General features: G+C 40.9%; 1 protein-coding gene across 1 annotated transcript in view; it reads left to right on the forward strand.

Moving 5' to 3' along the window:
* The window catches only part of LOC122792239 (discoidin, CUB and LCCL domain-containing protein 1-like), a 1,730,428-nt gene that overhangs the window by 844,922 nt on the left and 858,247 nt on the right, over positions 1–27,259 (forward strand). The window contains exon 4 of the mRNA XM_044059988.1: positions 21,976–22,027. Within this exon, the coding sequence (XP_043915923.1) occupies positions 21,976–22,027 (52 nt within the window). The remainder of the gene's footprint in view (positions 1–21,975; positions 22,028–27,259) is intronic.

A 27,259-nucleotide genomic window follows, 5' to 3' on the forward strand; every position in this document is an offset into this window, starting at 1 on the left:
GGACTCAGTAGAGTACAAAGAGTATGCCTGGCTACACCCTTGATAGAGAGGGCTGCTTTGTCATTCAAGAAGAGAAGACAGTTATTCTTTAACTACACAGTTAGTGGGTGTCACAGATTTGTCCCCAACAGAAATGTTTATGCTCAGAAGCATACTTCTCAGCTGTCCCAAATCTTCACTGAATGTCCAGATTTTTCCCTCTTATTTTTCGTCTCTTCCTCATAAAAATTATGGTTTCCTGGCAAATCATTGAGGATTGAAATCATTATACAGTAGCAGACAAATCACAGAAAATTGTAGTCATTATACTGTAAGACATTTACATTTCAGACTTCATGTCCTTCAAAAAATTCTCGCAACTTTCAAAGTTTATAATAGCAATATTTAAAATGTGTCTCTGATTATTTTTGGCTTTGTCCATTATTCTTCTGCTAAGATGGTGAGAGGTATGTGCAGAAGCCTGAGAACCTCATTTGACTTGCTTCTGCTAGATTTAAGAGCATAAATCAGTGTGAAATAGTGGAATTAGAAGCAGAAAGTTTTATTAAAAATGCTAACTTTAGAAGTTTTGCACCCGAATACAAAGGTGAGTTTCCAAATTACAGTTATCATTAATTAATCAGTGTTGAAGGCCTTTGTCTTATACCATAGGTACAGATAAAGGTTCACCTCTGAAGATCCATTTAAATCGAATAAAAAGTAGACTTTCAGAGGAGACTATACTAAAGTGAACTTGGAAAAGAGATGGACGATTCATGGAATAGTGTGGAGATTCCCAGATGTTTGCCACCAGACACACCTGATGTAGCTGTAGAAGCTGGAGAGTAAACACTTATATCAGCATGTGCTCTGTCCTTGTGGTCTTCTGAACTGCATTTGTCACCCAGTTTAGAATTCTGTTTATAAAAGACATACCCCTGTTCAGTCATTATTAGATGGGTGCATAATATGGGTATACATGCTTTAAGTTTGAATTCCACTTGAATTAAAAAAAAGTCTGAAGTGGAATTTGTATTGTGGTTGTAAATGGTGGAGATGTACGGGGACAGATAGTTTTATATTATTATTATGAAGAACGGAGCTGTAACTGGAACAAATAGTGCCCTGGGAAATGTCAAAATTAGCACTCACTGTCAACCAGAGTTGAGGACCAAATACCCTCAAGCAAAAAAAAAAAAAAAACCACTGAAAAAAAGGCTGTAGTAAGAAGCCATACTAGCTCCTTGCTGCAGTGGGTAAAACACACACACACACACACACACACACACACACACACACACACACACACACAGCAGGCAGTGTTTTCAATCAATTTAATGCTGCTTAAAATGATTACCAGTAACTGAGTTGAATTGCACGGCTCAAGCGTTACCTTTTTTTCATTGTCAGCTGTGCCCTGTAACAACTTGTACCTGACATGGCCACCCCTTCACTGCACCATAACTAAGGTTTTGATCAAAGCATAACTTCTCCTTGCAATTATGGAAATGTGTAACAAATGTCTGCAAAATTTTTTGGTCAAGTAGTTGTGTAATTAAAAACAAACCTGCAAAAAGTAATACGTGAGAATTTCGGAGGTATGATCAAGCCTTATTGTAAATTTCTGTCTTTTGGTCATTTGATATGGGCCAGAAACAGGACCACAAAACTGTATGTTACACAACATTTGATGTGGGAGTTGGGGTCAGTAAATGTTATATGGCATGTGTGAAATACAAATAATATGATTCATCTGTGCTCAGCATTCCAAGGTCTGGGATGAATAACATTGTGTGGGTGGATATGGAAGAAGTGGAAGGCATTTGGTTCTGATGAGAAATCAAATTTCTTCTAGTTTTACATTGTACATCTAATCACGGCTGCATATGTATGTATGCATCTGTGTAGAAGATATAGCAAAAGTGCTGTGTAATTAAGAGATCTTTACTAAAGAAAGGAAATGACATACTTAATAAAGCTTGCACATCTATGTGATTACATGAATAACAATAAAAATTGCATGCTTAAATAAGACTTACATGGCCGAGTGACCATATGCGTGATAACAGAAGCACGGCACATTGCCTGATGATAGTTATTTCTTCGATAGGAGTGCTTCAGAGTAGCTGTCTAAAAGTATGTTATTGGAGAACTTTATTCTAGTAGAGAGGTCACAGAAAGCAAAGAGAGAGTCACAAATGGGAGTATTTTGTGGGTAATGAAAATCAGAAATAAATAGCCTGGAAAATAAGAGACAGTCTCAGTTATGATGATACAAGAAGCAGGAGTGTGACAGAGTGTGTTTGGCTTCAGAAGACTATATGTACTGAAAATAATATTTTATGCAGTAAATATGGCAGTAGATTCTGACTTAAAATGAAAAATAGCAGTGCTTTTCCTACAGGAAGTATAAAATGTCCTGGAAGGAAGACAGATGCTTAAATTATTAAGGATAACATAGCTATATTCCAGGAAGATGTGTCATTTCTTAGCAAGAAGGGATCAAAAACGGTAGCACTTCTTTTTTCTTTTAAATCGGGGAAAGAACAGGAAGAAGCATAAAGGCAAGTGGGGAGACAGAGATAGATGGAGAAAAGGGAGTGAAAAAGAGCAGGCAAGGCACATGAATAAACATTCCCGGTTAGACTTCGCTAAAAAGTAGGGTGTGCTACTAGCGTAGGAAACAGTAAGTAGATACTTGTTCATGGAGGAAAAGCTGAACCAGAATTCTCAAACTATTTGAAGTCTTATAAGTTTGATATGTCTTCAATACTAGGGAGAAACACTTGTTTTCATGTATAGACAGTTTGCAGCATTTTTACCATGGTGTTGACATTGTTTATGGAGTAAGATTCCTTCTTGTTCTGTTCAACTTTTTGTTTGAAACAAGAAATTTAGCATGAGTAAGCAGCAAAATTACATGGTGTCTTGCATAAGAACGGCTGTGGGGCCATGCTATGGAACTCTAGGGTTCCCTATCAAAAGTGTGAAATTCAGTACTTCACCCCCAGCACTTCAGAAATAATAATATAATTATAATGAACAAACAGTGGCATCTGATATTCATTGTTGTACTTATTGCAGGGGCTTCCGCACCTGAGATTGGAAGCTGTACCTCCACACACACACACACACATACACATACACATACACATACACATACACACACCCACACCCCTGCTTCTTACATTTCCTAACTCCTACATTGCTGTTTGTCAAAGCAGAGGAACAGTGAGAGGTCCAGAATACTGGAAGTAATATATATTTCCCCTATTCACACTTAATTTTCTTGCCATTCCAAGAGCCACAGTTGCGGTCACTCTGCTTTGAACAGGCATGTAAGTTGTAGACCACACAAGCTGGTTGTGTTTATCTGTAAGCTGATGAGACATTTATAAAGGGAACTGTGATTATTTTAGTCATGCATGCGCCTGTAAAAACAGACATGAAGTTATGCATCCTGAAAATGTGATTTCACTCTTTAAATTATTTTAAGACCAAATTCCAACATTTCTTTGTGTTCTTCTTTATTTCTTTTATTGTGGTTGTACGTAACATGAATGTGTATATTATGTCCCAATCCAGGCTGCATTACAAATATTTTGAAGTAATATGTACATACTCATGATTTTGCTGTCAAGAGAAAATCACAGCTTCAGAAGTAGGAATCTGATGTTGTTAATCTTCGTTCATTCCTTACTGATGAGTCATCGGTTCTGTCCTCGGAACCGAGTCGGCCTGATACCAAGCTCGCGTCAGCCAAAAACTCTCGAGTCAAGATCCTACCCACATTGCTCTGCTCCCTGTTACCTCAGATCTCATTTGCAGCATTGCTGGACAGCCATGTCAAGCCATTCTCTCTCAGCTAAGTAAACAAATTTTGAAGTTTTTCTATTGTTAGTGTTTAGAAAGTTTTCAATTAGTTACTATCTCTATCCTCCTACCTTATCACAACTTTGAGACTGTCTCCGTATAGTATTTTTCCTTTTCTTACCTTTGAGGTAATTCTCCATTACCATTGTTGGAAATCCTTCATCTTTCCCTTTCTTAGCCTTCTGGGTAGTTTTCGTAACATCTTGGTAGTGTCGTACTTCTCCCTCCATATCATTATGTCAGATAAGAAAAGTAGTGTTGGTTTCAATGTACGGAATGCGGCCATAAGTTACTGCTTTCTGATGGCCATGATTTATGTGTCTATTGCGTGATTGTTTCCCACCTTTCAGTGGACCCTCCGTGTGGGATTTCTAGAAATTTTTTGACTAGGACTCTAAATGAAAGGAAGAATAAATGAATTCTAAAAGGCCTCCTTAAAACTCCTTTCTGCAAGGCTATCTCTGGGTCGGAGGACTCACCCAATCCTGCTAAACCCTGTAAGAGGTGTTCTTCTTCTTCCTCCTCGAGGTCGCTGATTTCATCTCCCTCTGGAGATTGCAAGGAGTCGACTCACAAAAAGGTGAAAATTTTGAGCCTGGAACTGCCATCTGTGGTCCTATTGGCCCCAGCCTCGGCACTGCCCCAGTTGATTCTCACTCCAGCTATGTCTTCTTTATTGCCACCAGCACTGGAGTTCCCGGTGCAGACACTTACAGCTCTGACATTTTGTTCCCAGCCTTTATTGGCACCGTCTCTACAGATAAAGTCTCCTTCGGCACCATTGGTGCAAACTCCTTCGGCTCTGACCTTGCCAATGATGTCAACCTCCGAGATACTGCTCTCTACGGTGCAGATGCCTTCAGCACCAACATGTTATTCGGCGCAGCCTTTTTCGGCACCATCGTTACCAGTGCAGACACCTTCCTCGATGGTACTGTATTCATAGGTGCAGACATTTGCCACACTGCCCTTTACTGTGCAGACACCCTCGACACCTATGGCGCTGCCTTTGTCAGAGCAGATAACCTCGACACCATTCTGATTGGTGCAGACAGCCTCGGTTCCAGGCTCTGCATCACACGAACTAGCAAGAACTAAGTACTCTCCTTCCTTGGATCCATTTGTGGGAAGCCAGTATAGCCCCTTTTTAGACAGGCCAGAATCTCTATCAGGTCTCTTTATAAGGTCGACCAGGAGCCTCTCAGAACAGGATGTGTTGCAGCTTGTCGACTAGTTGCTTGTGGCCAGGGGACTCAACCATCTAAAGTTGTGTTCCCTCTTGCAGGTGACCATATTTCTCCACAGACTCCAAATTACATTCCTTGTTTGACTTCCAGGGAAGCATTGAAGCCCCTTCCTCCGACAGCAGCTTCCCTTTCTTTGACACCAACAGTGGACCTCACTTTGGAGCTGGAGTCATCCTTGTGGTCCTTGATGCACTGGGCACCTGGCCCTTCTCAGGCTGGTGGCTGTGCCGTGGGGGTAGGCATTTTTGGTTCCATGCCAAGTTTTTCTATGGCACCCTCCAGGAATCCTCCTCCCCTCATGCTCCACAGTCCTCTTGAGACTCCTGGTCTGGGGATCGGTTCATTGGAGCGGGGTGTAACCCCGGTTCTGAGGTTGTCGTGCTCGGTTCTGGGCTCCCATCCCTCTTCAGGCGGTCCGGCCTTTCAGGCCATGGAGAGGGCAATTGCCTCTGCTGGCAAAACCTCCCTGTCAGAGTCCTTGCCCCCATCTGTGCCGCAACTGTCAGAAGCCACAACCACCGGACCCCAGGCACAAGGGCCTCAGGTCTCTCCCCCTTAGGAGATCCCCTCTTTGCAATCTTCCCCAGAGCTCCCCACTGAGGAAGTCCCTTGCAAGGCTTTGTGCAAGAGGAAGCATATGGACTCCACTGAAGAGTCTTTGACCAAAGATCTGGACTTTGATGATGGGGAAGGGTCCCCACGGTCACCCTCTGATGAGGTGTCCTTTGTTGACATCCTTGAGATCTTAAGACAGAGGGGTGACTGGAAGTCCTCCAACCTTTTCTCCGAGGAATCCATATTCCTGCAGGCCTTTTGTGCCCGGCCCCCTACCTCCTGGGTTACCCCACTGGTCAGTGAGCTTGTCCAGCTCATCGTCCAACATGCATGGAAGGCTCCTGACACCTTGGAAGCTATACCTCGGAGGCCTGACAAGATTTTATCTCCCCCTGCTGAACATCTCCATTTGATCCAAAGGTCTTCCAGTAGATGCCATGGTGGTGGTGGCTGCAACCAAAAAAGACTTGGCAGAAGAGAGCCAGACTGTCCGTCTGCCCAACAAGGAGTCCCTGGTGATAGATAGACTCAGGAAGCATGTGTTTGTTTCATCGACCTTCGCTGTAAGGTCCTTGAACTACTTGGCACACTTTACGAGGCTCCAGAGGGACCTTATCAACTAACTCTCTGAAACCTTAGCAGGAGCTGTTTCTGATGAGGTGCGTGACAATGTAGCTTCTCAGATAGCGACCCTAGAATTGATATTCAGTTCTTCCATGCACCTCATTTCACACGCAACGGAAGGAGTGGTTAGAGTGGCAGGCACAGGCATAGCCACGAGACATCATGCCTGGATGCGACTTTGCATACTCCTTTAAGGTTTCCTTTATGAATGCCCCTATCAAAGCCACTTCATTGTTTGTCCCTAAGGTTAAAGATACGCTGGCAAGGTGCGAACAAGATGATAAGACCCTGTCAGCTGTTGGTGTCCAACACTCCACCCCTCAATGATTCTACTCCAGAAATCAGAAGAGCGGGAAGATGTGGCACAGAAAATCAAAGAGCTCTTTCTGTGATGCACATGCCGAGTTCTCCCCTAGGGGCAGAGGGGGAAACTATAATGGAAGGCACCCCTTTTGGGGCAGAGGAGGTCCACAAAACTGGGGTTCCAGAGATTCTTTCTCTGGGCAACCCTACCAGTGCTCCTGAAGCATTGCCCGACTGCTCACCTCTGGAACCAGTCAGGAGTCATTTTTTCTTGTACCCCACTGCCATACCACTGATTCTTGGGTACAACGAATAATATCCAGAGGCTACCGCATTCCCTTCCTTTTCTGTCCTACTTCACCCAGAGACTTACCCGAAGTCCCACCCAGTTAAAGGGAAGCAGCAGCACATGAAATCCGAAAGCTGCTACAGAAAAGAGTCATCCAAACGGTCCCCCCAGACCAGATAGGATCCGGTTTTTACTCAAGGTTCTTTTTAGTGCCAAAATAGACAGGGGACTGGAGACCAATTCTGGATCTCAGCACAGTAAACAAATTTGTAAAAACAGAGAAATTCCGGATGGTCACGGTTCAGTCTATCCTTCGTCTTCTGGAAGAAGACGATTGGATGTGCTCTGTAGATCTTAAAGACGTGCATTACCATATAAAAGTGGACAAGGGCTGAAGAAGATACCTCCACTTCCACACATAGGAGCCAGTCATTACCAATTTAGAGCACTGCCCTTCGGTCCCTCTACAGCCCCCAGACTGTTCACCAAACGCATGGCAGTGGTTATCGCTCACCTGTGACTTCAAGGATTCCAGATGTTACCTAGATGACTGTCTCCTTACCACCCCCACCAAGCGTATACTGGAAGAAGCCCTAGACTACACTCTTCTCACAGCTCAGCACCTGGGAATCACTATAAACTGGGAGAAGTCCAGCATGACCTCGGCACAATCTTTAGAATTCATCGGAGTTCTGTTGGACACAAGGACTTGCACAGCATCTCTTCTGGATCACAGACTTCAATGAATAAGGCAACAGGTTCAGCCACTAATCTGTCACCACAAATCCTCTGCTCGGTCCATACTTCAACTCTTAGGGGTTGATGGCAGCCTCTATCACCATTGTTCCTCTGGCCAGGTTCCACATGAGACTTCTTCACAGGCTACTTCTCACTCAGTGGTGCCCTGTACAATATCCTTTGTCTTTTCAGATAAGTGTAACTCAGAGATGCAAGCAAGATTTGCTCTGGTGGATGTCTCAAAATCCCCAACAATGGTCTTGCCCCTTCAGCCCCCATCAGCCAAAAGCCATGGTGACCACGAACACCTCCCTGATGGGGTGGGGGGTCTATGTCATAGAAACTTGGTCCAAGGCACCTGGTCAGAGACAGAGGTCCATTTGCATATCAATGTCCTGGAACTGAGGGCGGTGCTATTAGCGTTGCAAGCATTCCACTTGATCCTTCCGTCACTGACTATTGCAATCCAGTCAGACAACATGTCATTAGTCTGGTACATCAACAAGCAAGGGGGCACCAGATCTTATCCATTATGCTGAGTGGCCTTGAGAATATGGCAATGGGCAATAGCTTCCAACCACTTTCTGATTGCAACGCACATTCCCAGGAGCTTCAACGTGATAGAGAACAAATTGAGCAGGTGCATTCTACAACCTCATGAGTGGTCCCTCAGTCTTGTGATAGTGGCAAAAAATTTCAACTGCTGGGGCCAGCCTAGCTGCAGTCTATTTGCCTAAAGTGCAACAACTACTTTGCCCTGATCCCCCCTTGGAGACGGTCACCGAGAGATGCTCCACGCTTGGCCCTCGGGTCTGCTTTATGCTTATCCTCCTCTACCCCTCATCTCCCAATTTCTGAAGAAAGCATGGCAGTTGAAGAGCAAAGTGATCCTCATTGCTCCATACTGGCCTCGACAAGTTTGGTTCCCCTTCCTCTGGCCTCACCTGCTAGATCGACCATGGATTCTTAATCCATCTCTAATGTTGATCTCCCATCTGCAGGGTCTGAGTCACCCCAATCTAACAAACCTGAAGCCGACACTTAGGTTTCTCTACTTCCAATGATTGCCAGGCAGGATAACCTCTCCTCCCCTGTGTGCAATATTCTTATTGCATCTCAGAAATCATCCGCCAGGTTAATCTATCTCAGCAAATGGAAAAGGTTTACATTATGGGCAGCGAACAAACAATTGGACCTCTTGTCAGCCCCAGTTTCAGTGGTATTATTTTACTTATCAGATCTTTTTCAATATGGGGTATCAGCCTCTACTATTTGTGTTCATTTAGCTGCCATTTCTAATTTCCACATTGGCTTTCAGGACTCTTCAGTCATGTCACAAAGACTCTGTAAGACTTTCTTGAAGGGCATTTTTCACCTAAAACCTCTCTTTAGAGAACCAGTACAACCTTGGGATTCGGCCTTGCTCCTACAAGCCCTAACAGCTCCCCCCTTTGAACCTGCATCTTCATGTGATTTAAAGTACCTCTCTTGGAAAACATTGTTTCTGGTTGCAATCACATCAGCCAGACATGTGTCAGAATTTCAAGCCTTATGCATCAAACGTTCCTACCTTATTTTCGATAAGGATAGAGTCTTACTGAGAACTAATTCTTCCTTTTTACTGAAAGTGGTGTCAGAGCAGTCTATCAACCAGTCTGTTGACCTCCCAGTAATTTTTCCTAATCATTTTAACAAAGGAGAGTATTGCCTGCACTCCCTAGTTGTTCACAGGCAGATATGTTTTTATTTGGACAAAAGAAAATCTACCCTTAAATCAGACCAACTGTTTCTGGCCTTTTCTGGACCAAGGCTAGGTCATCCTGTCTCTAAAGTTACATTGGCGTCATGGTTGAGAAATTGCATTACCTTTATCTACAGCAAGAACAACATCACCTTGCCTCACAAAGTGAAAGCACATTCTACAAGGTCTATGGCAACTTCAGCAGCTTTCCATGCTAGGGCTTCCCTTAATGACATTTGCTCAGCTGTGACTTGGGCTAAACTCTATACTTTTATCCTTCATTACAAATTGGATTTGGACTCCAGACTAATAGCTTCTTTTGGTTCCATGGTGCTCAGGAATGTCCTTCCATGACGGCCGCCCAGGGATATAGGTAGATGGGGACTCTGTCCCATCAGTAAGGAATGAACGAAGATTAATAACATCAGATAAAGAAGTTATGTCTTACCATAATGTTCCATCTCTGTTGTTTATCTTCATTCATTCATTAATCCCCACCCTCTGTCCCCCCTCCGGAGGTTCCTGGTGGATCTCATATGCTCCTGTTTCCATTATTGTGGGTCTGTTATGACCAGAGGTAGCCTCTACTTTTGTCTATCAACTTGCAAACTTGATCTGAGGTAACAGGGAGCAGAGCATGTGTGTAGGATCTTAGCTTGAGAGTTTTTGGCTGACGCGAGCTTGGTAGGAGTCCAGCTCTGTTCCGAGGACGGAACTGAAAACCCATCAGTAATGAATGAATGAAGATCAACAACACAGATGGAACGTTATGGTAAGACATAACTTCTTTTTTTCTCCTGTCTTACTATATTACTAAATGTACTAATCACCTCCCCTAAAAACTAAGTATATGAGCATAACATAGCTCTCAACCTCATAGCACAAGAAAGCTGGACAGTGCCAAAATAATGGAGGGGAAATAGCCCCCAAAATAGGCACAAATGTTAAATATTGCTCTTATAAACTTGGAAAGTTACTTGAATAAAGGGTCTTGTGTTACAGTGCATTTTCTGAAGGACATGGTCTGAAACTGAAATGCCTGTCATTATTTAGTGAATTCAAACTTCACTGACTTGCCATAAAAATCCAGAAAACCACACATTTTATGAGGAACAGACAAAAAAATAAGAGGCAAAAATCTGGACAGTTGAGAGGTATGGTCAGCATAAACAACTTGACCATTGTCCCAAAATAGTATAACTTTTCTAAGTTTAGTCCAGCACATTTTTCTTTCTAAGCTACAGTGAATAATTTGTGAGAAATGTAAATAAGTGTATGTTAGTTGTGCTACAAGTCTTTTGTTCTTGTAAACTTGTAACAATTATGACTGTCGTTGAACGTATCCAATCAGTGATGCTCAATATGCAGACTAGCTTAGTCCAACATGTTTTTCCTCTTTTTGGTATACATGAATAATTTGTGACTAATGTAAATAATGTATATTAGATGTTGTAGCACTAGTCTCTTGTTCTTGTAAACTTGCAATATTTACAACTATCCCTGGATGTATCTAATCAATGTTTGGCTTGCATATATAACATTGCATTTTGTCATACTGCTTTGTATTCCTCTTTATGTAGAGCTTTTCTCCCCAGGCCTCTGCTGAAAATGGGCTACTAAGCCCAGTCGGACCTCCCAGTAAACAAATGTCAAGTAAAATAAAATAAATGAAGTTGCAAAATGAAGATAGCATCATCTGCTCCATAGTCTCAAAGCCTGTTGTTTTACTTCTGTTTAATTTAGTACAGCGTGAATCCCCGTGAAAATTCAAAGTATGCATCTTTTAGTATCTCTGCTTCGAAAACAAAGTGTATCTTTCTGTGGCATTCCAAAAAGTATTAGACTAAACTATTTGAATTTTTGCAGTAATTTACTGGATAACTGGAGGGTGAGTACTGTTAAGTGCTTGAAGATGGTGGCAAGAACTTTTAAGTTTTTCTACTTAAAAAGGTGTATATGACTAGGCATCTTATGGTCCTCATGATCACTTGCCTAGTATGTTCCTAGGTTCTTGTGTCTGTGTTCTTTGTGTACAGTATGAGCTCACAATTTTCAGTGATGACATTATAAACAGTGTTCATGTATGATATCCAAATTAATTTTACTCAGTGCATCTACACATATGCATTTACACACACAGAGACAGTGAAAGAAAACATACTCTTTATTTAAGGTCATGTGATTTACTTTTTATTGGTATAAATCAGCCTAATGTAAGCACAACCAAAAACATAGTGTGTTAGTACATTAAATAAAAAAAAAAATAATCAGCATTGTCGATGTGACGATTGGCAAGATATGGGCGAAGGCTGCCAGCCTAGTCAAATAGAATTTAGTATATAATTCTATCAGCTGTATAAATGAATGTAAAATGCAGGCTTGTGTTTTTAAATGTAGGAAAACACTATGAAATGTGGAACTGCAAAATATGCGACAACATTGCACTCTACGGGCCCAGTGAAGCATGTTGTATCCATTCATGTTAGAATTCGGCCCGAGGACGGCTGGATAAAGATTTCATGCCCATTGTTTTAAGGCTAAAGTTTATGACTAGAATTTAGACGTGGAAGGTGCTTTATTGCTTTAGTTTCTGTTAGTATATACATGTGAAATGTCTTCTATTGTTGTAAGTTTCTGTGCAGGTGTTAGATTGCTAAATAATGCAGTTTGTGGCCTGAAAACTCAGACCAGGTGTTAAGATGATGCAATATGAATACTGGGAAAAATCTAAGTGTCAAAAATGATGTAATTTTGGGAGGGCCTTAGAGACATGTTTGCTAGTGATGTTTAAATACTATTTCTCACAAGAGACCAGAGGCATTTTGATCTGGACATCTCACTTATCAGCACTCTGCTTATGCTCACATATAAGTTTTTAGCACTGTGATACCTTGTAGGAATAGTTAAAGCTAGTAAAGATTAATTAGGTATTTTTCTTTGAAACCAGACCTGTCCTACTGTATTATTTTAAGTTTCTGTGTGATCTGTGAACTCTTAGATATCTCTGTGGTGTAGTAGTTTTGTCTAGTGTTTTAATTATTTATTATTAAATATTTTTAAAACCTTCTACTGTGGCTGCTTTGTGTAGAGATAAGCTCTAGAGTACATTGCATATTTATATAGAGTTTATTGTAATGGGCCACTCTGATAAGCCTTAGACTGTATAGTCACATTACCATTGGATATTAATATTGCACAGTAATAATTGAACACCCTTTTAAGGGCCTTTTAGTAGCTGATATTATTAACTGGGTGGTGGCAGTAATTACTACGGTATAGTCTGGGTAAAGGGGCACAGCTGGAGAATCTGTGTCAGCCTTTCCCAGGAGTGTCTGTGAAGTTGTATAAATACTTATCTCAAAGTGTGTGTGTGTGTGTGTGTGTGTGTGTGTGTGTGTGTGTGTGTGTGTGTGTGTGTGTGTGTGTGTGTGTGTGTGTGTGTTGTGTCAGCTACTTGGGCAGGAACATGAAGCGCTGGTTGGACAGAGAGGGTACTAAAGGTTCTAGCTTGCCCAGTTAGGCTGAGACCTGGACCCTATAGCTGTGCCAGTGGGGAGTCTTATTGGGGACCTGGTGAGCAAGGGAGCAGCCAGCCCCAGACTGACTGTGATCTCTGTGTGCACTTAAGGGAAGTTGTACTTTACTGTGTGTATTAGTTATCCTTTCCTCTTGTAGGAGACGACCTCCCTGGTGTTAGTGGTGAGGATTGAGGCTCCTTGATTGCTGGGCCAGGGCACGGTCGTCACAGTCAGTGTTTTAATTCACATAACATATCACACATGAACATTGTTTGTTTCACTGCTCCATAAGGTTGAGAGTTCATCTGGAGCATGGAGAATGAAGACAGTTGCAAATGCCCTTATGTCTGAGGTATCTCTTTAATTATTCCAAAACTTGGAGAAATGTAGTGTAACATGTACTGGAATCCCACAGAATAAGCAACACTGCCCTGTAAACATCTCATTTTAAGTGGTCTTTAAGCTTATGTGTATCACGTACATACATGTGTACTGTGCAAGGACTTCTACATGCTGCAGCACAGCATGGTGGATCTTCCCAAATGAAGTATATGTAACCCAGAAGTGTGTAAATACTTATGTAAGTAGTATATATAGAAATCTTTATGTAATGAACACTTTAGCTTTAAGTTGCAATGATTCTGTGAGAGTAGAGAGAGAGGAATTGTTGTATTAGCCTGAGCATGCTTACTTAGTTAAGCCACTGAAGTTGTATAAAAGGAGGGCCGAGGAAAGCCCCTACACTATTTGCTTGCCCTTTTGAAGGAATATTTGATGTCTAGTGCAGTGATTATCAAAGTGAAACAACACAGTCTGCTGGAGGAAGACACCAGGAGGAAGCTGGCATTATTTCATGTTAAAGGAGTTCTGAACTACTAGCACAGCGAGAGAGAGAGAGACTTATTAAAAGATACCTTAATGCAGCAATGTGGTAATGACTAGAACATTATAAGTTCTTTTATGTACTAGACAATGCTGTTTGATATGACTGTTGTCTTTGCTGCCCAACCGTGCAATGCTACAATGCCTTTCACACGTTCAGACCTCAAAATGAGCATGAAGGAACCAAAGGTGGAGATGCATCCATCTTCAATAAAACCAAATACACTTCGAGACTGGTCAAACAGCATGACTCTCTCCAACTACTCCATGTCCAATTAACTGTTGGGAAAGTACCACACCACATCATTGCTAGCTGTAGATCCCCCACCATGAACCAGGATACAGACACCAGCTATCTCAATTTACTGGAATCCCTCGCCATATGGCCCAACACCTTAGTCATGGGAGATTTCAACTATCCTTCCATAGACTGGGAGACATACACAAGCAAAAACACACTTGCCCAGAGGTTCCTGGACTTTAACACAAATGCTTTGGAACAGATAGTCTGCACCCCCACTAGCGGCTCAAATGTTCTGGACATAGCACTTACCATCATGGGAGGTCACTGTACTTCCCCATGTGTGATGCCCTCCCTGGTTAGGTCAGAGCAAAAATCAGTCTCATTTGAAGTAACTGCTGGAACTGACACCCTCACAGGAACAAAAATAAAAAAAAAGAACTTTACCAAAGCTAACTACTGCCTACTAAGTGAAGGTATCAAAAGCTTCATGCCACCTGCAATCACAGACATCAATGATCACTATGCAGAAGTGTATGCAAATACCTTGTATAAACTCTTAAGCAACTGCATAAACTCTGCTGTACCTGACCAAGCCACAGTGGTGGACTTCAAGTATAAACAGATTATATAACAAGAGGAAGAAACTGTTGTCCAGAAACTAGAATGATATCACTCTGCAGAGGAAGAGTTCCCAACTAAGCCTAAACAAGAAAGTCAGAAGTCTTGGAAGGTCTTCTAAAGCAAATTACGAAAATAAAATCGCATCCATAGCCAAGGATAATCATAAGGCATTCTTTTACTACATCCGAAGTCTGAAAGGAAATGCCCAGCTATGTGCTGATCTGGTTGTAGATGGTTCATAGGTTGGTACTAGGCTATCAGCCCTAGGGCCTATATAAGCCTAGCCATAACAATTCCGTGGCTATTTCTTCCCACACTATTTACTCCCCTGGATTACTCATACTACACTGGAAGATATCATTAACCTGCTAGCTGACAGATTCATTGCAAACTTCACCCCCTTATCCCAGCCTACCATATCCCAAATACCTGACACCAGCCTCTGCCTAGTATCTCTAGAGAACAGATTATTTTTGAGCTCACCAAAGCCAAAAATATGGCCTCAATGGGACCAAGTAGTATCCCAAGATGTTTGCTAAACAATCTAAAACAAGACCTAGTGGACCCACTTGGCGTTCTCTTTAATCATAGCTTGAGAACTGGTTATGTTCCTGCAGAATGGAGAACAGCAACAGTAATCCACCAGCACAAAGGGTTGTCATCAACCGACCCTGGGAACTACAAACCCGTAAGTCTAACCAGCCTCATCTGAAAGGCCATGGAAAGAATTATTATGGACCTTATCAGCAAGGACATAGGCAACCTCCAAACACTGGACCCAACCCAGTTTGGCTTTAAGGGTAGCTCATGCTTATTAAACCTGATAGACTTCTTTGAGAATGTCACCAAAGCCATGGATGAAAGTAAGACAATGCATACAGCCTGCCTTGACCTTACCAAGGCTTTTGACACAATCCCCCACACTAGCATCGTTGAGAAACTCCCCATCTGGGAATTAACCCTTACATTACTAGAAGGGTAGCCAATTGGCTTACCGACAGAACACATTCTGTCAAACCTGGTGACTCCACCTCCACCTGTAGACCTGTCCAGGACAAAGTCAAAGGCTTCTGGCTCACTAAGTTCACTGATGATTGCAAACTGGGAGCAGTTATTAAGACCCCCATTTATATCAACATATTGCAATAAGGGCCAACACAAATGAATGATTGGTGCCAAAGTCATGGTCTAAAACTAAATGCAAAAAAATGCATCATTATTCCCTTTGGCAAAACAGAATTCCCTACAAATTACAATATTGACAGCACCCCCCCCCCCCCGAGGTCCAACCCAATAGTGCGAGACTTGGGAACACAGGTTGATAGCAATCTGAACTTCAACCACCAAGTTTCCACAGTGGTAAAGAAAACCTTCTATGTAGCACACCTCATAAGCAAAGGCATAGTGTCCAGGTCAAGGGATATTATAACTCCACTGTACTCGACCCATGTCGGACCACTAATAAGAGTGTAATGCACCCTTTTGCATGTACCTCACCAGACACCCACAGCAGCTGGAGAGATCTCAAAAGTTTCTCACTAAGAAAATACAGGGACTCCAAACCTTGACTATGTGAACAGGCTGAAAGCCCTGTCAGTTTTCTTTGTATATTATAGGCTACTGAGAGGCAACTTTGCCTGCCCTAATAGAAATGCTGCACATCCACAAGTCAAATGGCAAAAGAGTCACTCACTCTAGGGATCTCAACTTAGCCTGTGACATTAACAGAACATGTTGGAGAGACAGATATGCCTTTGAGAGACTGACCCCTCTCTGGAACAGGCTTCATAGATAATTGGATGGGAGACTACAAAGTCACCCCTGGGGTGGCATCCATGTCCCTCATGGACAGCGGGTAGCCAGTGTTGAATACAGACCTGTTGTGTTCATAAATTCATTCTACGAACTACCCAAAAAGAACAAATGGGGATAATTGGGATTAACATGGCAGGGCTTGTAAAGGCTGTAGTGCAGTTAGCCTAGTAACCGCCTATAAATCTATGAACCTATAAACTAACTCTAAAGTCACTGAACTTTGGGGAAAAGGACATTCTTTAAGTTACATCAAAGTCGGACTGAGTATGTATTTCCCATTAATGACATTCAGATTTCCTGTGTTCCAGTGGCACACATTTACATCCTTGAACTTACAACAGGAACTTTTGCAAAACCCTGTGCTGGTTCAGTAAAAGGATCACTTCACTTTTGTGTTCCAGTGTTTTGTGTCAGTTGACCAGCATGGGATTTTTTCTCTTTCTTTCCTGTTTACAAACTAACTAAATAAATAATTAAATAAAAACTAAACAAAACTGCATGCAACCAAATTTTGAAGTAAACAAGGTACATTGTATAATTATTATCTTGCTATGTACCCAGGTCTGACTGAAAAATGGTCCACATGGTAAAGCTCATGTACCTAGCGAACAAACATTAAGTAATGTACAATTTATAAACTGCAAATTGTCAGTATTTACATCTCAGGGTTATATGATGCAACTGTTTTGGTTCTAAGTACAAATTATTTACCAGAAGCATTTCTTCCCCATCTGGCAGCACTTGGAACACTTAAGCTGTCTGACATTTTTCTTAGTAGATATTGTCAAATGTCTGTGAACTTATCTAAAATGTTGTGCAGATTATATATAAAACATTAAATGTTATAAGAACAGAGTAGTATTGCATTGTGTGATAGCGGTATTGGAAGGATAGTAACTGTCTCTCAGTTTTGATTTTAGTCCATCTATGACCTAAGACTATTCATAGAAGAAAGGGAATTGTGTTTTGCTGCAGGATCTAGTTACAGAGCTCCACAGGTTTGAATTTTTTTATCTTTTCTGATCGGTTTACTCCCTATAACCTGCATTGAGTTGTACTCACCCAGGGTCTTTGAATAAAGACTCTGAGCAGCACGGTAAGCCCTAAACAGTGAGAAAGGATCTGCGTTGATTTCGGTTTCCATAGTGCATTCCAGAGTTTTTCATCAAAAAGGGAAAGAAAAAAGCTTCAGCGATCAGAGCTCATCACACTACTGCCGTTAGACTCACTCTGTAGTGGATTGTTTGCATAACAGCTGTTTTCTTTATAAAAAGTATTACTAAATCAATGAGTCTCCCTGCTCTAATTTTTGGCTACAGCAATTCGCTCTAAGCACAATTAAGGCACTCCAAGTTGCAGTAAACAACACCTAACCCAAGAAAATTAAGTTTTATTTGCTACCGAAACTGACAAATGTAGTTGATACCACCATCTAAATTCCCTTCAGCCCTGCGTCTTCAAACCAATTCAGCTACCTCCCTCTGCAGTTATAGACACCCCCACATCCAGCATCACTTCTGTCAAAGCCATGAATCAGCACTACCCCACATTGTCTGTAGCCACTCTGATTAGGAGGGCAGTAGTTATGGGAGATTGGTCTAGTGGTAGTTGAAGCACTTGCTTTTTCAAGCAAGTGGCAGTGAGTAAGTTTGTTGCGAGATATTAGCAAGCAACCATGTAGCAGACCCAAGGGCTTCTGCATATGTTGTAATGTGAGTGTTTATGGTGCCATATGTTTTTGTGATCAAGCTTATATTGATAAGATTAAAAGGATGTTCAAATTGAGAAAACAAGAACATTTAAGAGGCATAAAATTGAAAGAAAATCATACATTGAGTTTTACCATAATGGTAATATTAGTTGTGTAAATAAAACTCACAAACACCCTGAAACAGACCCAAGTTAATAAAAATAAAATAAATTAAATTACAAACTCTATAAAGAGCCATCAAAACTAAAAGAAGCAAGAAAAATGAGTTAAGGGCTTTCATTCTTTATTCAGTCAAATTCCTTAAGAACTAAATAAACCTAATTCACTCTTTCAAATAGCCTGCAAAATATCCTTCCTGTAATCAGTTATTCACCCCATAAAATTAGTTTAACTTCTGCTTTTTAATAGACATCCAAATTTTCTAGGACCTTTAAATAAGGCTTCTGCAAAATGTGTAGACTTATTGTTAATAGTAAAATATTTTAAAGAATTTAGACAGATGCTTTGTTCCACAGGTAGATACACATGTAATTTTGAAAATGTTGTACGAGCTGTTTATGTAAATTATTTGGGTTCACTTCAAAATCTTGAAAGCTCAAAATACTGAAAAACATACAGGACACCAACACTGACTGTATTGCAGCAGAAATACATACAGAAACTTATTACTCCTCTACAATTATAAGCAGGAGGGGGCAAACCCCCCTGCACCCCCCATGTGGGGGGCTGCATCCCCCACACCCCCTGCTACTTAAGTATATCAACTCTGAGATCGCACTTCACAGAAGAAAATGGCAAACATACCATTACATGCTTCATGACTGCCTGTTGTAACCTTAGTCATGTTCCCTTTTAATGTACTATACTACAACATAACTCATCTTAGTGTAGTGAAGTGCGATCTTGGAGTTGATATATTTAAGTAGCAGGGGGTGCAGGGAGGCTTTGCCCCCCTGGTTATAGTTGGTTTAGACTGATATGGTTTGTCTTTTCTTTGTTTCTGTATGTATTTCTGCTGCAGTACAGTCAGTGTTGGTGTCCTGTATGTTTTTTAGTATTATCAGATTCAGTATTATGAGTTTTCAGTATTTCGAGCTTTCAGGATTTTGAGTTCAGGATTTTGAGATTCAGGATTTTGAGCTTTCAAGATTTTGAAGTGAACCCAATTACTTATATAGGTAAAACTTGCAGAAAGCTGACAAGAGTATATGAATATCTTAATGCTGTAAAAGCAAAGTTATTAATAAAGTGAATAAGCATGTTATACATTGTGTTAATTTGAGAAAATCTGTGTTTGTAGTTTTAGAGACTGTGATTGAATATGTGCAAGTAGGAGATTTGAATAATTTATTAGATTACATAGAACTGGTATGGCAGTTAAGTGTAGATGTTGCATTCACCCCTTCTTCGTTTAAATGGTCATTTAAATATTAAATGTCTATTATAGTACATGCATTAAAGTGATTTTCATTAGGTAGTTAATTGGAGGAAGAATGTTTTAATGTATTTTTTATATAATTTCATATAGTTATATATTTTTTATAGTCTTCACAATTTTGACATTACATTGGAGACTCACACAGCTCTCAGTGTTCAAAGGAATGTAAGTGCAAGAGAAGCATTTTTCTATGTAGAACCCAAGTTCAGTTTGTGAAATTTCTGTCTGGGACTAAAGAATGATAAGCTGAGTAAAACTCAAATGCTCTGACTTACTGTTACAATATCTGTTCCTCAGATATCTACTATGGTAGTAATTGTAGTTACATGCAACTGTTTTGTCTGTTAGCGTCTGGTGGGATGGTGACCAGCTTGATCAAAGGGAGATCAGATAAATAATTTTACAGCAACATTGCTAGACTGCTGAGTCCAGTGACCATTGAAACTACCAAGAATATTGTAGTTAGTCTGAGGTATTTAGGGGGCCATGGATTCCAGAGTGTTCCTGACATTACATGCAGTGGAAAGGTGAGATTTGCAAGTAATGCTGATTTTTTTTTTGTTTTAGAAGGTGCCCTATAAGGCACATGCAGGAAAAACAATTTAGCTCAGTTTACATCCATCCTGTTTTAGGGGATAACAGAAAGATACCCAAACAGCTGTCCTTTCTGCCCTTGAACCATAAAAAGATTGGTGGTATGAAACAAAGACAACAGGTGGGGAATTCTGAAGTTTGAACGGAAGTGTTTGGAAACTAGTCACAGCAAATAGAAATGTAATTCTTATGTTTTAGCAGCACAGTATATCTACAATTTTATGCAGTAATTCTCTGAGGAAAAGGAATGCGTTGTGAATTTAACCTAAAAATATTTGAAGTAAATACACCACAATTCTAAAAGACAAAACATGGGTTATGTTCTCAGTTTTAACATAATTTATCTCACACGCTACTTTCAACTGCTTTTGCACACATCTTGTCCAAGTAGAATATGTTCTTTGTTATAGGATGTACTCTTTCTCCCACTATAAGTTATCCATACATAAACTTTGTGTTGACATTGTATCACACAGAGATTCTCCCCTTCCCAGTATACACATTCATGCTTTCCTTGACAGAGCAGATCACTGCATACACTCTTGACAATTTAGATTGGCAGTGAACTGCTTTCTTACTTAGTCTACATATCCAACCCACAAATTAACCACTTTCTGAGTGCGAACATTCATTGTGCCCGAATGTGATCAAGTGAAAGAAGTCATGGCCACATAAATATGTTTCAGTATGTTTCTGTCATCATCCATGCAAGCTTACACAAACAAACTGCCCCTGAATTGATGCATCAGCATTCATTTGCTTCCTGTCAAACTCCCCTCCCCATAATAACCACTTTCTGAGTCAGTACACTTTTCAAGTTTTATTGTAATCAAATCAAAGAAAAAATTGCCATAGTAGTATATTCACTTTGTTTTTCTCATATCTGTATCCATGTCTGGCAGTTAATGAAGGGAATTAAGTAACTGAGCTGTTAATAAATTATTTTCTTCGTAAGGTACATGATTGGTTCTTTCATCCTGTATTTGCTTACTCTGTGACTCTTACGAAGTCACTTAACCAGACAGCGCTCCCTGATCACCTATAAAAAATAGACACATGTCCAATGTACTTAGCTAGTTAACAAATGTCTAATGCGAAAAAAAAATGCAGAGACATACACATGTGCACACATACACATATGCTCTCTCATATGTATTGCCCATGGTAATTCAGATTGACAGTTGGATGATTTCATACACAGACTGGCTACTCCGCAAGAATAACCAGTTTCCCCTACAACCATTTTCTCATGGTGTGCATGTCTAATGCCAGACTGTAATCAGGAGAAAGAAACATAGGCCCCAATAATATGTGCCATCTTGCATTTTTCACATGTTCTTACACACACACACACACACACACACACACACACACACATACACACCTGCATCAACTGCATTTCACTTTTGATGGAAAAGAAACATATTTAACACCTGATTTTATATATAGCCTGAAATGAAATATTTATCCCTAACATGTTCAAAGGTTGGGCATTCTTTTTAATTATTGCTGTTAAGATTTTAAAATAAAAATAAAATACTGCATAGCTAAGTTATTGCTGATCTTTGTGTTCTGGCTAATGTGCTAAATGCTAGGACAACTTAGAAGCTAATTTAGGGGTTTAGTGGTGTTCCATTCAGGATGTTGTTCTTTTGGTATTTTAATTTTCAGACTTTTAGCCCTGTATATCATTAAATAACACTTATGGTATCTGTTGCATTCTGACTCTGTGTAATGATAATATTAGCAGTCCCTAACCCTTTATAGAAAGCTTCATTGTCATCCATCTTCTTTTTTTTCTAGATTTGGTTTCCTGCCTCAGCAAAGGAACACACTACTCTAAACAACAGTTCAGGTAAGTGTAATTGTAACTCCAGCTTCAAATTTGGTGGCTTGAGGGAGGTTTATATGTCAGTACTGCCAAATAATTGGGTATATATGATAATAATGTGATGACAGCATAGAAACTGTACTGCTAAAGACAATTAGTTTTGTCCCAGATTCTTGTTTTAGGTAATCTTTGATGAAAACCACTGACTTAGTTTTTTGATATATTATTTTTAATCTCCAGTTCCCTTTGATCATCTAGTTTCAACAACATAAAACCTCTGTATTCAATCCTGTCTTTCTTTCCGCATCAGAGAACAACCAGAAAGGGAGATGAAAGCTGATGATTATGGCTGATAAATCTAGAAGATTTTTATGATATTGTTATAGCCTTCCCCATAATGGCTGGTAAGCATTGTGCATGTTTAGCTGAGCTGAGAACAAGTGCACATTTCTAGATACTGGCCATACTGAGAGTGCAGACACTCTTAGTCTGGACTCATTTTCCCATGCCTCCTCTGCATATGAATTGCATTTCTGGGTCTTACCGTAGAGGATGGTCTTGCAGTAGACTTAACAAAGTACTACTCCTTTGCAGAATGAATGACCCACTGCAGGTCAGTGAATTCCACCTTTTTGCAGTTAGACCATTCAGTTCATAATTGCTTGTTGAACTATTTTTAGCTTGGGCACAGGCAAGGTTTTATCCTTTTGTAACGTGGGCTCTCTTTGCCATAGGCTTGTCTGAGGGATTCCATTCAGTTGTAATATGGGAGTTTTTTGGCAAATTAAATGGGTTTCTAATGTGGGATGGCTCTCTACTGAAATCTTGAGATTCACATTACCAAATCCTGAGATACCGAATGAATGGCTTGGGATGCATGGCTAGGCTTAAAAAGGCCCTTGTGGTCGTTAGCGTAGTAAACACCTCTGAACCTATGAATAAGATAAAAAATACTGGAAAGGAGTGAGAAATGAACATCACTCTTCTTCTTAAACTTGATTTTTACAGGGGAGTGACTACCCCTGTACCTCCCAAACTAAAATATACTCTGAGATCACCATACCTTGGAGAAAAGGGAATGTTCTAAGAAATGGCAGTCTTAAACTTTGTATATGTAAGTCCATATTTTTAGTCTTTCAGTCTCTATATCTTGTATCTTGTAGATGCGGGTCCCAAGATTTTAAACACTTACTGTTTAATACATTTCCCATGTTAAACGCTGTCTTCTCAGCACTTCTCTCTCTGATAGAACTACTTCTGGGATCAATGAACATCAGAGGTAAGTCAGCATTGCTTTCTTGAAAACCCATTTAATCAGCCAGGTATGATCAAATGTGCCTGAACAAGCGAGCTATGTCAGAACATCTGAATTCCACAATGCATATGCATGTGCATCCACGGAGCAACCACCACATATAGTATGTCTCAAGTGTGCATCCATGTGGTCTGAATCCATATTGCAACAGCAAAAATCACACATTGGTAAGTAGAATTTCTTGTATCTGTGGCACCAAACGGGAAACGTCAGACAGAAACTGTGAAAGTAACCTTGTCAAAAGCAAGACTGTTTTTATAGAAACACAGGGACAAAGCTCACCCTTATGTAGTAGGCTGCACACAATACACACACACAAAACACCTACTTAATACTGTCAATAACAAGGCCACTGCACCTTGGAGAACAGGAACTTAGTCCCTTTCCAGTGGCTGTCATCATGGTGTACAGTGCTGTCAGCACTAGACCTTTGACAAACTGCATTTAATAAATCACATTGTAGGCTCTTGATTAAGCGAGTGAGCAAGTCAGGAACTGTAGCCTCCATTCATAAACTACAGGATACCTCCATGGTCTTTCTTCTAAATAGCTGGTGGGGCACTTGGATCATAAACATTTGCCTTAAGGAAAAACAGTAGCTATTGAGATGCTTAACTGTTTGCCAAAGGCCCAGCAACCTTCATGTATATAGATTGATTATGATCACTCTTGTATACTTGGTTTAGTAGGAAATGCCATCAATGCACAGGGTCTTGGCCTGAACCATTTACATTACAGACAAGTGTGCAAGTAGTATATTATATCTTTTCCCAGCTTTCTGATGCCACAGATTTACTTGGGCACACAAGTAAAGCCATGTCTTATTCTACCTTGCTGACCTTATTTTCTAGCATTGTCTTACATAAACTTTTCAAAATACTTGAATGTTCCTCACATAGGTCACTACTGAAGTAGCTTAAGGAATATGGGTTATGTCCTGCTAAGGATGTAACAGCCTGCCACGTTACAAAGCTTCAGAGCACCTTCCACACACCAAAACCATTAGCCTCAAGCTGAGCTGACTAAAAGTTTGGGGACCAAGCCCTTTAGAGATTTCCTTTCACCAAAGAGAATGCTTATGTGCGGGTTTTGCAGATGACAGTTGGCTAACACTGTTCCACTGCTAGGTAGTTAAGTTCCCTCCAGGGACAAAAACTTCTACTTTTCCTTTTTATGATAGAAAACTTACCTTTTTCTGTGAAAATGAATTAAGGTAGGAAACAGTGATGTTCTTCGTGTTTCACTGTTGCAGTCATTACATTTGGGTTATCTGCTTGCAGTAGCCCTCAGTCGGCCTGATTAACAAAGTCTTGGGTCCTGCATCGGTTGCTGTCCCTTCTTCCATGATGTCAGGTCATCAGGTGTATAAAACATGCAGCCGATGCCATTACATCAGTCTTTCTTGCCGTGCAGTGTCCAAAGCAGAAGCAGTTCGCAAGTGCCGGTCGGCCGACTCCTGAAATTTTCGTTTTTGAGTTTCAGAACCGAAGTCTTCAACTAAAGCTAAGTACCCCATTGGGGAAACCTTTTCTTGCTCCTTTTCGATGTCAGTAAAAGTTAATAATTGCATTACTTGTGGAAAGCAAATACTTAACAAAGAATTTCATTCGTACTGTATTCCTTGCCTAGGCCCTGAACTGTCGTGCACCTTGCTGTCGTTTTTGGGCTTTATTTAATCAGCACAATATCCATCGTTGGTATATTTTCTCCTCTAAATATTTCGGTTCTCCTTGCCTAGGCCCTGACCACGACGTACCTTGCTGTCATTTTTGGGCTTTATTTAATCAGCGCAATATCCATCGTTGGTTTATTTTCTCCTCTAAATATTTCGGTTCTCGGTTTAATTATCCAGAAATGTCATCGGTTAGCTGTCCGACTACTGGGATTCTGAAAAAATACAAAGATAAAGACAGAGACAGGCCGCTGAGGTCCAAAGCTGCTGACGATGCTTCTCCTAAGCCAGTCGCCAGTTCGCCGGTACTCAGTGAGGTGCTTTCGCAGCCCCTGATACCCGCTACTTCTGACTCGCAGGCCTCTACTGAGACCCATTCGGAGTCCAGTATGCCACGAAATGCTTCATCTGTGGAATCTGCGGATGTCTCTACCTTGGATGGGTCCGGAGCCGCTGTGCAGGCACCGGCTTCTTAGGGTGTATTCAGGGCTACGGACATCCATATTAAATCGATGCCTCCTTCTTCATTTAGGCCAAAATCTAGAACCATGTCTAAGAAACCAATGCCCAGGCCACATGCTCAGGCCTCTATGCCTAAAAAACAAATGATAAGAATATCTGAAGATCTTATAACTCTAATCAAGGGAAGCCAACCTCCCCCTTCTAAGAGACCTAGGACCGAAGTTGTTTATGAATCTTCTGACCAGGATTCTGATTTTTCCTGATTCTTCTGATGATCTGGATTTGCCCTTATCTACTTATGAGGATTCTGATGCAGAGGACTCTATTCCCTCTGCTTCCCCTCCAAAGGATTTTTCTTTTGGTGAGACCTTACATACACTAAGGGAGCATTTCCACTGGGAAAGCCAGGATTTTTCTGATTAAAAAAGAGGCGTATGGATTTCTTACTCCTGCCTCAGCATAGGCCTTTATCTATACCTCCTGTACTAGACATTGTTTATGCTGCCTTTTCAGAATCTAATTTGGCTCCTGATTCTTTGCCTCCTGCTCCCAGAAAACCTGACAGATATTACAGGGTTCCTGATTCACACAAGTTCCTTTTTAAAAATCCTATTGCGGATCCAGAGACTATTTCACAGGGGCCCAAGGGCATTAAAGCTTCTACTGCTAAAAATCCTACCCCCTCTGATAGAGACTCCAGGGTGATGGATAGATGGGGTAAGAAGGTTTACACTTCTGAACCCCATTATGGCTTTAAACTGCCAGTTTCATATGTTAAAGTATCAAAAACATTTTATTGGATTGCTTAAACAGAAAATGATGTTGATTCCTGACTGTGCTGAAAATAAAGAATTACAGGTTTTAATGCATTCTGCTGAACAGGTTGGAAAACATACTTTGCAATGTGGATTTGATTCATTAGAGGCCACTTGCAGGGCTGCTGTTACTGGGTCTGTGCTCAGAAGGCATGCTTGGCTTAAGGAGCAATCTTTGCGTGATCGTGTTAAAGCTAAATTCTTGGATGCTCCCTTAAATCAGAACCACCTGTTTGGCAACAAGGCTGAGGAAGTTCTTAAAAAGATGGAAGATAAAGCTAAATCTATGCAAACTGTTAAAGATTTCTTTCAAGTTCAGCCTCCTAGATTTAGTAGGCACTGGCCCTCTCAAAATTGGTCCTTTCCAGCCCCTTCCAGGTCTTCTCAAGCCAAACCAAGACACAGCAAAAACCCCAGGTTTCAGTCCCAAGGGACACACAAGACTAAGCAGTGGGGGGTTTCCACACCCAAATCTGGGAGTAGTAAGACTCCCCCTATGGAAAACTGTCTCAGTGACTTGCTTTTAAAACTTCCAAGCACTTCCCAACTGAATGCTCCCATAGTTGGAAAGATTGGTTTGCGGGCCAGAAACTGGGAACTCATTACCCAGGACAAATGGGTTTTAAGTATAGTGTCCCAAGGATACAGATTTCACTTCCACATGTTACCAACACCAAGCAGGTGGCCAGATCTACCCCCAAATGAGTGGGCAGAGGCCCAAAATCAAGTACTCTCTCTCTTAAACATAGGGGCTATTCAGTTGGTACCAGAAGAGGAAAAGGGACAAGGATTCTATTCAAGACTTTTCCTGGTTCCCAGAAAAGGCAATACATGGCGTCCTATCCTGGACCTTTCTACTCGTAAACACCTTTCTGGTGATTCCAAAATTCAAAATGTTGACTCTTCACCAGCTGCTTCCTATGCTAGGCAAAGATGCATGGTTAGCAACACTAGACTTAAAAGAAGCATACCTGCACATCCCTATTAGGGAG

The sequence above is a fragment of the Protopterus annectens genome, chromosome 1.part2 (genome assembly GCF_019279795.1).
Source record: "Protopterus annectens isolate FY-2018-M chromosome 1.part2, PAN1.0, whole genome shotgun sequence".
Taxonomy (NCBI): Eukaryota; Metazoa; Chordata; order Ceratodontiformes; family Protopteridae; genus Protopterus; species Protopterus annectens.